General features: G+C 38.2%; 1 protein-coding gene across 2 annotated transcripts in view; it reads right to left on the bottom strand.

Annotated features, from left to right (window-relative positions):
- Positions 1 to 13879, bottom strand: part of LOC148071320 (arf-GAP with coiled-coil, ANK repeat and PH domain-containing protein 3-like) — a 47094-nt gene that overhangs the window by 7579 nt on the left and 25636 nt on the right. Inside the window, exons 3-20 of one of the 2 annotated variants that reach the window (XM_087801598.1) lie at positions 12725 to 12844; positions 11483 to 11536; positions 9854 to 9912; positions 9600 to 9783; positions 9449 to 9493; positions 9244 to 9339; positions 8618 to 8692; positions 7776 to 7787; positions 3712 to 3824; positions 3249 to 3300; positions 3068 to 3168; positions 2425 to 2536; positions 2145 to 2368; positions 2004 to 2073; positions 1475 to 1569; positions 911 to 1131; positions 748 to 840; positions 590 to 682 (exon numbers count right to left, since the gene is read on the bottom strand). In XM_087801598.1, coding sequence (XP_087657724.1) covers positions 590 to 682; positions 748 to 840; positions 911 to 1131; positions 1475 to 1569; positions 2004 to 2073; positions 2145 to 2368; positions 2425 to 2536; positions 3068 to 3168; positions 3249 to 3300; positions 3712 to 3824; positions 7776 to 7787; positions 8618 to 8692; positions 9244 to 9339; positions 9449 to 9493; positions 9600 to 9783; positions 9854 to 9912; positions 11483 to 11536; positions 12725 to 12844 — 1819 coding nt within the window. Of the gene's footprint in view, positions 1 to 589; positions 692 to 747; positions 841 to 910; positions 1132 to 1474; positions 1570 to 2003; positions 2074 to 2144; positions 2369 to 2424; positions 2537 to 3067; positions 3169 to 3248; positions 3301 to 3711; positions 3825 to 7775; positions 7788 to 8617; positions 8693 to 9243; positions 9340 to 9448; positions 9494 to 9599; positions 9784 to 9853; positions 9913 to 11482; positions 11537 to 12724; positions 12845 to 13879 lie in introns of both variants that reach the window. The other variant, XM_087801597.1, reaches the window with a different exon arrangement.

Raw genomic sequence — 13879 nt, forward strand, 5'->3', positions numbered from 1 at the left:
AAGCTTTTCTATTCTATTCTATTTCTATTCTAACTGTGGGTCAGTGTGTGCAATCTTTTTGTGTGCAAGTGTGCCTGTGTGAGCTTGTGTGTGTCTGTTTGCATGCACAGCACTATGTGTGAGTGTGTGCATGCGTGTGTGTGTATGTATGTCTGTGTGTGCGTGTCTGTTCAAGTTTGTGTACGTGTATGTAAGTTTGTGTGTGCATGTCTGTGTGTGTGTGTGTGTAAGAGTGTGCATCTGTTTGCGTGAGTGTGTGTGAACGTGTGTCTGTGTGTTTTATCTGTGTGTGTACAAGTGTACACGGTGTGTGTGTGTATGTGTGTGTGTTTGTGAGTGGCTGTGGGTGAGTGTGTGCAATTTGTTTTTGTGCAAGTGTGCCTGTGTGAGCTTGTGTGTGTCTGTGTGCATGCACACCACTATGTGTGAGTGTGTGCATTTCTGTGTGTGTGTATGTATGTGCATGTAAGTTTGTGTGTGTGTGCATGTCTGTGTGTGTGTGTGTATGTGCATGCAAGTTTGTGTGTGGGTGCATGTCTGTGTGTGTGTACGTGTTTGTATGTGCGTTCATGTGTGAGAGTCTCCTGACCTTCTTCTGTAACACTGTCCACCACGGATCCAAACACCAGGATGTCTGTGCTGCCGTCAGTACTTCCTCCTAGACCACTGTCACTGCTGAGACCTGCCGGGCCTGAGACACGAGGTCAGTGAACACACACTCGTGAAGGCGAGACTAGTGAGACTCACTGCGAGGACCAGATCCAGTGTCAAAGTAGGAGAACAGAGAGTCCAGCTCGTCTGGACAGAACAGAGAGTCGCGACGGAATTTTGCTGCGGCAGCTGCAAAAAAAACAACCAAAAGTTTGTTCACCTGGACGCCTGGAGGTCAAAGGTCACTCCAAACCCTCACCTGCCGAGAGGTTAGCGGGACTGGCGCTGCCCGGCTCGTAGCGGTTGTACTTCCTACGCGCCTTGTGCGGCGCTCGCACCGAGCTGTTGTGCCGCTGGCACTTCTTCACCGTCCAGGGGCGGGACTTCCTCTCGCCCTCCACCAGCGCCTCGCTGCCACTCATCTTCTTCAGGAAGCGTTTCTCCACATACTTGGACCTGATCCAGGCTTCCTTCTCCTGTCTGGTGCGGAGAGAGAAACTGACATTAGACCCGGAGCCACAGAGGATTCTTGACCAATAAGCCACTTTCATGGAAAACATTTGACTTTTATTGTGTAAAGTCCAAGGGAACAGTATGCGGCTCAACATTTTGAGGAACACCTGCCACACATGGTGATGAGAAATGACTGTGAAACTGCCTTGAAAATGACGAGCCATGTATGATGATTGATTTGGATTATACACCCAAGATGGAATACATTTATATGGAATTAAAAATACATCAAATGAGACAAAATGGTGCAACTTGATTGTCAAGTTCCTTCAATTCTACAGAAACACTAAACACAACATGACTCACTGACCTGCTGCTGGACGGTGCTATTTTCTTCACTCCCAGCTCCTCACAGGCGCCTTCATAGATCTGGTTGATGGTCGTGTTTCCCAGTTCACTCATCAGCTGCAAAAAGTTTTCGTCACAAATGTTATTTTCTCTTGGGTTGTTGAACATGTTCAAAACTATGTTCAAGGGTTTTTTATTGGCTTGTGACCTTGGGATCAGTGTGCACTAGACACTTAACTCCTTGATAGAAAAGACAACTTTATTTTTTTTTACTTATTGTTCTAACATTTTATGTTTAAGTGAAAAAATTACGAATGATAAAAAGGGTATTAGATATGTAAGAAAAAAATTGGAAAATGTAATTTTCAATCATTGGAAAAATAAAATAAAACCGCGTGAAGAAATTATTTTTAAAAATTAAAATCATTAAAAATAAAAAAAATTATATAATAATAAATTATTACATTTGATTGTTGGATTCTTAAAAAAAACAAGATAGAAACACAACACAAAGGCACAACACAAGTACAAATTTGAAAAAAGTTTGTAACCTTCAGTAATTCTGGTTCCCAGGAGTCCAGTGTCAAGGAGCGAACCTTCGAGCAGTGCACCCCGAGACTCCTACGAGACCCCGCATCCATGAGTACAATAATACAGTTTATAGTTAACTATAGTCTTAACGCCGAGGTCACCTGTGGATCCCTGAACACTCGATGCACAGCAGCACTCCCAGGTTGATCGAGGCCCAGCAGGGGGCGCTCTGGCCACAGTCGCAGCACAGCTCGTTGCCTGGCAGGCTCTGCACCCTCTGCAGGAGGGTCTCCCCCCCAACCCTGGCACCCCTATCCGCCCGCTCCCGGGGCTCGCTGGCCGAGTCGATGCTGCTGGTGGAGGGCGAGGCGGTCCGGTCCAGACGCTGCGGAGACGTGAAGACGATTAGTATCTGAAACTCAGGACTCGTCAGCTGCCCACCTCAGTGTAGTAGTTATCAGGGATGTCTTTGTAGGCCGAGGCGATACTGGCCTGGACCGCCTGGATCCAGGCCTGACGCAGCTTCTCTGACTCGGCCTGCATCATGCAGCTCCTGGAGGGTCAGAGAAGTCTCATAATGTGACATTCTTTAAGTTTGAATCAATGCCCAGAACAGGTTTATCTGAATCTGACTTATTTTTATCTGAACAGCTCCCCTAATGCTTTGCTGCCCAGCAAACCAATAACAGCTGTCGATCACTGTTGACATGGCAACATAGACGTAAAACTTAAATACAGTATTGTAGCAACCAATCAGCCGTCACTAAATAGAGCAGTGTGAAGAAAGTCATCATGGGAGTTTGTTTTGTTTGCACCATGGGTAAGGTGGGTGTGTTTATTAGTGTGTCAATAAATTCTGCCTTATGTTGAAAGTTGATCTGATTCACAAATGAATCTGTTTTGATAGAAAAACTGTGTATCTATACAATTGTATATAATTTAATATGTGTTTTAGCTTAAAGCCTTAAATTTGAATAATAATAAGTACAGTTCTCTTCAGCTGCTTTGAGTATGCATCTTACAGCTATTTATATAAATATTCACAAATGAATTCTGCGAGTAAATATTCGGCTGATACACTCACTTGGTCGGTGAAACCACCTCGAAGCAGAACCTCCTCTCATTGTCCTCGCAGAGCTTCACAGAGCAGAGTCTCAGGTCCTCCACCACCACCGTGAGAGAGTCCTGACAGTAACACACGTCAGCGCCACCATCTGTCAGACGTTTGTCTCGTGGTAATGAAAGAACCAGACGTTCAACGTTACCTTCAGCTTCTTCTGGTAGACCAGTTGACTGTTCTGGATCGAAAACCACCGTCTGGAGGAGAGGAGTCACGTTTAAAAGAGGCTCTGCTCTTTGTTGGTTAATGTCAGAAGCTAATGTTGAATTGAATTCAATCATTTCTATAGTGACAGGTTGAAGTGGTTTTCATTGAATAATTAAATTCAGTCATTTGTTTATTAAAAGGTATCATGATTGGTAGAAAGTTGGATCAAGTAGCTCAAAGTAGCTACGAAAAAAAAAAATTAAATGTAGAACATTTATTTTCAAATATTTGGAATAAGAATATAAAACTCTGTGAAAAAAATGTATTTTATTTTTCAATTTTTTTAATTAAATTATTACAAAAACAATCTTTCAGTATCAAATTATTGAATTCAATTATTCCCAAAAGATACTTCAAAACAATGTTTAGCGCCCTCTGGTGGTCTCAACATGACACATTACCTATTCCAGGTCTTGAAGGCGTTGCTGGCCCTCTTGAAGAGGTACCCCTCCATGACCACGCCGTTGGGCGCGTCCACATTGAACTCCAGTTTGGGGTCGTCATAGGAGAAGTCCTAAAGAAGACGAGACAAATGTTTTGAGCGCAAACCTTCACTCTAAACACACCTGTCCTGCAGGTGAACCTCAACACCAGCACATCTGCACTCAATGAACACCAAGATGACAAATAGAGATAAACTTCGGATGAAGTTTTACTTTGGTGCAACTTTATTGTATGGCATATGGCACAAACACACACACACACACACACACACTGACTGAAACAACCACGGAAAGACAACTCGTACTAACAGAGTCATGACACAAAAGATGTAACAAACTCCAACAGATTTCAGCTTCAAATCAAGCTGACAAATGTTCATGTCAGCCTGTAAAGATGTGTTTAAGCGAAGGAAATATCAACATCAACAATTAAACGGACACTTAATAATAATAATAATAATAATAATCTTAATAATAATAACCACAACCAAACTCTTTTTTCCAATTAAAGATAGTTTTCATTGAACATTTTGTTTAGTCTGGGAGCTTCGTATGCTAAAAGATTTTTGCCTTTTTAGTGTCTTCAGATAAAACTTCACGCACAATTGTAACATAATAATAAATGCGACAGAGAAAATAACAATATTGATGAATATTTAAAGTTGACAACATCAACTCCAGTGGGAGGAACAACTGCAGACTTAAAATAAACATATGAATGACATTTAAAAAATACCACACTTTTCTCTTTGGTTAGTTTAAGAAAGCATAAAAAAATGATAACAATAACAAACATTGTTGCGTGAATTAGCATCCTCTCTCAACACATCTGATCAGTGGAGTTTATCACACGTAATTGAAGATTCAAGTATAAGTACAACATTTGTAACAGCGTCAAGGTATAAAAACATTAAAAAAAGAAATTAAAAATCTCACCAGTGTGTAGCTGAGTCCCCCAAAAATTTTCATCCTCACTTTAAAGTGTCTCTAAGAATGTAAATAAGTTTAAATATGTGCTAAAACTTCATAAATGACAACAAGGACGAGCAGATCAACTGGTTGTTTCCAGAGAGCGAAGCAACATCCTGGCACGTCTGCAGCGCCACAGTGACTCGTGTCGTTTCTTCACACTCCGCCACGCGCACACATGTGATTAGCATACAGCTGTCACCCCACGACCACTGCACATCAAACCACCCCGAGGCCCCAGCTCTCATCTATGGTCACTCTCCATCTGTCCCCGCCCCTCCAGCACTGTTCCTGCTTAATCAGGCCCACGTTATGGCTCCCCCAACACCAGCCGGGACCCCCTCTTCCCACCTTAAATCAGAATTCCAGCGCAGCTTTGATGGAGCAGAAACTTCCCAGAGATGAATCTTCTTCTACAGAAGCAGTTTCAAATCATCATTTACCGTATCAGTATGTTGATATTACCTCTTGACTGATCCAAAATCAGAAGATATGGACCTCGAAAGTCCTTTCACTGGCTCTCAAAGACTGAAACTCAAGCACTCAAAAGTACATTCCATTAACCAGGAAATATATCCCGTCTTAAATATAAAGTAGACCCTTGATACTCCTTGATAAATGAAGTTTACATCATCTATACGACTCAAACATATCAGTACAATGGTATTTCAATGGCAGTGAATCTAAGAGATGACTTTATTTAATCGATTTTTCTTTCTATATTTGTACCCTTATTTTTGCCTCTTTGTGTTAGTTTTAGTTGTGTTTTATTTCTGTTTTCATAATATGTCATGTATTATGTTTTATTTTGTCATTATATTTGCACTTATTTATCTCTTTGCACTTTGCACTTTCTATTTATACTTACATACATTTAAATTATTTCTATAATATAAATAATATTCTTTACTATATTTATTTATGTACTACAATTATAAAAGTTTCTGATTCCGATTGAGTCTATATAATTTGTAAAATATATTTCAGGTATATCATGTCATTCTACTCATACAATTGGTTGATATTGTACTTACCAGTATGTGGTACTGAATACATAAGCTTTGTTATCCTCTTTAAAATAATATGTTCATATAAAAAATAACACACAAATTATCAGCAGAAAACTCTTAGTGGGTAAAAAAAACAATCAGGAGACTTGTGTCTCCAACAAGTCCTGGGAGTGCCCCGGGGACTCCTCCAGTCCCTTACGAGTCCCGGTTTAATTCTACCTTGAGTCTCCCACGAATGACAGAGCTCTTGATTCTGTTTCTAAACATGTGTTCACGACAAACACACTGCTTTCATCTCAAGGCTCGCTGGTTTCCAGCAACACAAAGTTGGTCAATATTCTGAGCGAGTCTCAAGTTAGTTGGAAGCCAAAATAATAGAGGAAGAATTATCTCTTTAGAAACGTCTCAAACGATTTGATGCTACGTTTTATTGAGACCAGCAGATTCTACAGAGGGGCCTTTAAATCTTTGGGCATTTGATACGAAGTCAGACATGTCTGCTGTATAAGGCAGACTCCTCCTAAGCTCTGCACACTCGCCGAACAACAAAAGTTGTGGAACAAAACACTTGAGACAATGAGGGAGGAAAGATGTGAAGGATCCTCCAGGGAGCAACAATAAAAGCCACAAAAGCACATTGAGGCTGAGCAGCATGAGAGTCCCATAAACACATCCCAGGAAGTGACCCACCACTGCAGGCACAACAGAACTTTTCTTTTACTGGTGATTTTCATTGAATCATTTCATCTCAGAGTTTCCTTTTTCACCACAGCACCACAAAATCTTGTTTAATCTTCAAACCGAATTCTTCATCGACTTAACGGGTTATTAATAGTTGACGTAGTGCATCTATAATTCACAGCTTCTGCGTCTGCACTGAAACATTTGCATCAAGTGGGAGCTTTTTGAAGAGGTTTCTGCTTGGAGTGGAATCAATCTAAAAGCGCCAGCGGCAACATTCTCTCCCACATATAAAGAATTTGTTTTTTTCACAGCAACTTTGTCATGTTATCTAACTTTTCAGCCAAAATACAAAATAATATATAACCGTTCCAGATCGTCTGAGACATCACATGATCACAAATGATTTTGACAATACACAGAGTTCTTTACATCCGTTCACACCCAAGTTTAGTCAGGAGTGGTATTTGGGAAGAAACTGAATGAAAAGGAGAGTTTAAAAGGTAATATTGAATTAAACATTTTCAATGACCAAATTGAGTCCGGCCCGGGGACCACATCAGGCCTTTATTCTCAAGGTCAGAGTGAATCTAAAAGTATTAAAGTTTCTGTTGTGAAATTTAAGAATGAATCTATTCATCGATAATCTACCTTTTGTGTCACTATTTATAGTTTATTTTATCATCAGAAACTATGTAAAAACATTTTAATCATAATTTCTTCTCAACACCTTTATTCTTCTTTTCAATTTTCTGTTTTTATTATTGTTCAAACCAACATATCTCATTTCATAATCACTTTTTAGAATGTCTTGCCACTCATTTAGAAAATCCTATTCAAAATAAGAACATAAAAACATTTATTGAATAATACTTAATTTATCTTTTTAATAATGAAAATGAATACAAATGTTTATTTAATTAAGTACATATCATAATATATATAACATAATATCATTAACTATAATATATCCCTCTTGATGTTTGATAATATGTTGTGAAATAATTAAAAAACACCAGAAGAAATCCAACTACCAACCCTGCACTAGATAACATTGTTTCTTGAAAGTTACGTTGGATGTAGAAATAGCTGAAAAGAGTCGCTTCTACACACTGGTGCATATTACTGACACACATTTTACGAGCTCATCTTTTGTCCACCAAGTCAGTGTGTGAGGAGATTTATCGACATACAACACAAACACCATCTGCAACACAACCCTGTGTCACGACCAATAACCTGATATCCAGTCACCAATGCAACAGACACACACACGTTAGAGAACACAAAGAAATGGAGGTCATGTGACGTGGTTCAGTGGTTTGTTTGTAAAAAAAAGTAAACAATAAGAGACACACTTACCTGCATCAAAGTCTGGATGAGGAAAATGACCAGACATGTAAAAGAGGAAAGACAGATTTTTAGCCTTTTTTTTTAATTAAATGATACAACATCACAATGTTAGCATAGCATGTTAGCAATATTCAAATTTTCTAAATATATTTTTTTATGATTGCAACATTTTATCTTTTGTTTGATCACAACAATGATGTTAATATGACATTGAATTCTGCAGGTGCACCTTCATCCCAAACCAAATATTTTAGAAGGTCAAGAGTCCCCCAGTTTGGTCTGACAGGCTGGCAACTGACTAGACAAGTGAGGCAGTAAAGCAGGAGTTGGCAGGTCTTCAGGTGACGGATGGACGATGTTATTTTACTCCACCTTTAGTAAATCTAAAGGATCCATAAGAATCATCTGGCAGACCAAACTCTCTCTGAGCCTCTTTCCTATTAAGGCACTCGGTTTGTGCCAAAGGATGAATTTTCAACTCTCATGACAGCGGTGGGTTATTTTGGGAGGCTTTGTTGTGCCGCTCTAAAAACAAAACAAAGGACCAGACGGCAGCTGCAGTCACAAAACCAACAAAGCCGAAATGATTCATAGCCTTAATGGAGATTTCTAAAAATGAGACATTTGAGGCAAGATTAGCTTTATTACAGAGAGACGGAAGATGAACGTCACAGTCGTTCGTGGAGCTTTTTCTTCTCCAAAAGTGATGAAAGTCTGTTTCACAAAGACATCGACTGTCATTATCTCTTCTACGAACATACCTAATTCTAGGAACAACAAAAACGACCCTCATGAGGGAACAGACTTGTCTGTGTGCGTGAATGTTTGTTTTATATAAGCAAGTGGCTTACTCTCTGCTGGATGATGGCGTGTTTGTGTTCCAGTTCTCTCTTCTCCATGGCCGAGTCGATGACCAGCTGATCCAGCTGTTTGGAGAAAAGTTAAGATTCATGAAGAGGTTTTATTACAAACATATTTGTCAAATAAGTTATATGTCAAACAAGTTTAATAAACACATTTGTCAAAGACATTTAACAAACACATTTGTAAAACAAATTTCTCAAACATATTTGTCAAAGACAATGTAAGACACATAAGACAAACACGTTTAACAAACACATTTGACAAACAAATTTTACAAATACATTTGTCAAATAAGTTTAAAAAACATATTTGTCAAACACATTTAACTAACACATTTTTCAAAAACATTTCACAAACACATTTGTCAAACACAATGTAAAACGCATTTGTTTAAACACATTTGACAAACACATATGTCAAACAAGTTTAACAAAGAATTTGTCAAACATATTTGTCAAACACATTTGTAAAATCAAGTTTTGTCAAACACATTTGTAAAATCAAGTTTTGTCAAACACAATTGTGACATTTTGGTCAAAAAACCGTAACACGTAGCATTTGAATGAAGACATCTGACTTGGATAACACACGTCTTGGTATGTTTCTGTGTTACCTGACCAGCCAGGTTTTTCATGTAAGGTCCAATCTCGTCCAGTATGTTGAAGCCTTGTTGGAAGAACGTGTACTGCGCACGCATGAAGGAAAGCATCTGCACGACAGGAGACCGGATTGTTTAAGGATTCCAAAAACAAGATTATATTGTGTTGAAATGTGTTTAAAATGAACCAAAAATGAGTAGGTTGAGCTGTGGTACTTACAGCATCGAGGATTTCAAACTTCTTCTTGGCCTGGAGCACATTAATCTGTAACAACAGGTAGATGTTGCTATTTGAGAACAACTCTCACACAATCCAAGCATCAACCATGAATTCAAATCTATATTATCTCGAGTTACAGGTCTAGTGTCACCTGTAGCACGTAGTCCAAAGCGAGGTGGCGGAAGGCTTTGCGGCTCAGGACCAGGGCCTGGGCGGCCTCCTCGGCCTCGTGGACCTTGTTGCGGGGCGCCTGAGCGTTCTTCACCTGAGCCAGCTCCATGTCCTCACGCACACGGTCGAACTGCTTCTTGGTGTCTTTGAACTTGCGTACATCTCTGGTGGAGAATCGATCCGTGGTTGAAGGTTACATATGGGAATTGATTTGGGTCGAGACAAAATACTTACTCTTTTATAAATGTGTGAAGCTGCTGCTTGATCGACCTCTGAGCTTGATCGAACAGAATCTGAGGATTAAAAAGAGCAGACAGGGATTATTAACTTGTAACGTTGACGTGACAAAGGTATGGCATTTTCACTGATGAACACGAGAGGGCAGTGTAGCCCAGATCATATGTATATCTCTACGTGATTCATTTATGAGCGTTTTAACACTGAGATAGTCAAGTAAATATTTTTATATCAATATAAAATTTGACAAATACCAGTAAAATACCTGCTTTTATTTGTTTCGACACATAAATGCATCGAGACAGGCCACTGTTTAAAACAACGTGCGATCTATAAATAAAACGACTTTTATATTTCATTATAATAATGATTAGTCATAAAATATTTAGTGTTTAAAACCAACGCTAAATGAAGTATATCAATATATGTTGTCAAATGCAACTGCAGTTTTTGTTTCGATCGTTTCCTTCATAAAGTCGACATAATGTCCTTTCAGCCTTGCCGTACTTTTTACCGCACAAAGAAAGTGAATGAACTTAAAAAAACTAAAAAAACTAAAGCAAGATGAAAATACGGTATACTTCAATATAGATCATCATGAAATCGTCAATAAATACGTAAACATTCGGAATAGTTTTGCTAGCAGAAAGATAACGTTGGCAAAAAAATAAATAAAAAGATAAAATAATAAAAAACATAAACGCACCAGGGCCGGGTCTAGGCAGTGGCAAGAGGGGGCCTGGCCCCCTCAAATAAATGTTGTGCCCCCTCAAACTTACATGTAAGTAAGTAAGTAACAGCACAATGCCCCCTCAAGATTTGTGGCTGCCCCCTCATACATGCCTGTCTAGACCCGGCCCTGAAACGCACCAATACATTCTGACCCACTTCCTTTTTCAAGTATCAATATTTTTGTCAAAATGTGTTAGAAAGACACAACATGTATCCAGGGGTCACAGGTCAAAACGTATCAATAAGAATTATATTAGTAACAATGCAGTGAGTCTTTTACAAGTTCAGATTGATTATGATTATTTTTAAACTTTTTCCAGGAAACATCTCATGTCATGTGACAGTGTGGTCATCAATATTTAGTCACAATACAAAAGTGTGACTGAGACATGAGAGATAAGAGCAGCTCCTGGACTCATCATTGTGTGATGAATAAAATGATTTGATTGTTGGTGATTAAAAGTTCTCTGGGGCCTCTGGGATCTTCAGATTCCCGGAATGATTCTTAATCACTTCAGAGGACACAGCCAACTTGTGTGTGTGCGGGAGAGAGTGTGTGTGTTCTAGCAAACGTGCAGACATCTGTGGAATCATGTGGTTTGAATCAGAGGTTTGCTAGGAGGGTGGGGACAGAATCGCTGTCAAAGAGTGAGATCACTGGTGTGTGTGTGTGTGTGTGTGTGTGTGTGTGTGTGTGTGTGTGTGTGTGTGTGTGTGTGTGTGTGTGTGTGTGTGTGTGTGTGTGTGTGTGTGTGTGTGTGTGCGTGTGTGTGTTTGTTGCACAACCCAGGAGGCAGTGTGTCCCTGGGAAAAATGTAATGTGAAATACTTACTCTCACCCAAACACTGACCAAACACTGTGAGTGTGTCTGTCCACACGCGTGTGCTTCTTACCATGTGGTAGTTGACAGTCTCCTGCAGGCTTTCTCCACACTTCACAAGGCATTCCTGTTCACACACACACACATTATTAAAAAAACATTTATGTTGGAGAACAAACTGACGCCTTATTTATGATTGATGATTAAAGCCTGAAAATTAGAAGTTCAGCCACAATCATAACAACAGATTTGATCACTTTGGTTTGGGTTCATAGCTCCGACTAAAGATTAACGGAACACATTGAACGATTTGAATGAGGGATGATCAAAGCAAAGCACGTCACATGAAACTAAAAGAAATAGCTCTTAAACTAAGATGTACACAAAATAAATGATTGCTCAAAAATTGCTGAATCAGCTCTAGAATGTCTACTTTAAAACTTTCTTTGCGATGAAATTGTAATATCAAATAAGAAATTAGATCAAATTAAAACTCGGAAATTTAGCAAAGATGAATTGCTTGTTGTACAATCATTAAAAAAAATTGAAATGTGTCATTGAGCTACACAACTCCTTTTCTCACCTTCTGTGTAGTTCCCTTATCTGTTCTAACAAACCCTAAAATAGTCGGATCATTTCCATCATAACTTATTTTTGGAATTCTCAGAACATTTACTTAATTGATAGTTTAGGATAGATAGGAAGTTTTTACTTTGAACTCCAATTGGACCAAGTAAATTAGTTTTCTCTCACACACACACAAAGATAACTTCAGCAATGAATAAAATATCATCCTATTATTATAACTGACCAATCGAAACGATTGGATGGAAATATGTCTGTCAAACTCGATTGACATGTCCCCCACCCTCCCTCTCTGCAATCTGCTTGTTTTTTTCTACTTTATTCAAACCACTAATAAAGGTCACTTCTAACAGTTTACACGGACAAATAATACTTGAAACAACAATCAATTAAAAGTTAGTCAATCAACATTTTATGGATCACCTACCCCACTTTCTAACAGACAAGTAAACTGAATGGAATCCACAATCTAGTGGGTAATCTACAAATGACAATTGCGTTTTAGTTTACATTAAAAAAAATCTCAACAGAGATTCATACGATTTGGATTCAGTTCAAACGCAGGATTTATATATTTTATTAACCCTAAAAGACAAAGCACATCCGACACTTCTGCTCACACGTCTGTGAACAGGTGTTTACTCTTTATTCATGTGGGGAATCACTGGAATGTCCTGCTGGCTGCAGAAGAAGACTAATTTGTGAATTCGTCATCTCTACCCAAACCCACCGATATGCTCTCGTCCTTCTTGCACTGCTGCGACAGATCCTTGATGCCGTTGACGAACAGCTTGTTGGCGCTGACGTAGGCCCGACCCGCCTCGATCATCCCGCTGCACAGCTTCACAAGCTACAACCACAAACAGATCGTCACTTTCAAGAGGAAAACCAGAATATCTTCTATTTAAAGAGCGAGAATGTGAATAATAATAATAGTCTTTTTTTTTTTTAATCAAAGAAAAGCAGAGAAATCACTCATCCTCGTACGCAGATCACGACAGAAGCTCCTGCTGTCATGAATATGTGATGTAACCAGAGTCAAAAAATACAAAAGAAGATGCCACTTAAATGTAATTATTAAAAGTATTTTTTTTATTATTTGAATAAAATTATCATGCTATATTTGTAAAAATAAGTATTTTGAAAATGTAAAGTTTTTTTTAATCAATTAAAAAATCTACCGTTTAATATAGACATTTGTTGATTCAATTATTTAAAAGAGATTTTGATGCTTAACAAACAACACACTTTTAACATTTTTAAATATTAAATTAAATCATTCCGATTGCTCATGGCTCTGGTATACTTCTTTAACAGTTCACATGCAATGTTTTTTATCGCCACAGAGTAAACCATTTTGCAACTGAGGGAGGATCAATTATGTATCATTACAATCAACTAATCATAATATATAATGGATATCACTCTAGGTTACTCATTGTATCTGTCTGCAATTCTAAAATTACAATTAAAATCAAAATAAAGAAAGAAGCTACAAAGGAAATCACAGACAAAATTGAAATAACAAAATTGTCTTATATAAAGCTTGATTGTTTAGAATTATAAAATAAAAATAATACATAGTATAAATATACATATTGTACGTTCACAATAAAAAAAAAAAATTCAAATAAAGAAGACAAAGAAGAAAAATATTCTTTATTTAAAAGTTATATGTATTTATTTTTTTTAAATCACATTTTACTATTTTGTTTAAAAGAGGATAAAATTGAGTCTGTCTTTTTTAGAAAATATGACTCAAAGACACATGTTTGGAGTCATGTCGGGTGTTAACATGGACATATTTGTTACCGTTCAAAGTATCATTTGATGTATCACCGACATGTTGTAACTCCATGAGGCGTGACACAGTCATGTGACGTTG

This window comes from Callionymus lyra, chromosome 10 (assembly GCF_982586985.1).
Source record: "Callionymus lyra chromosome 10, fCalLyr1.hap1.1, whole genome shotgun sequence".
In the NCBI taxonomy this organism is placed as follows: Eukaryota; Metazoa; Chordata; class Actinopteri; order Syngnathiformes; family Callionymidae; genus Callionymus; species Callionymus lyra.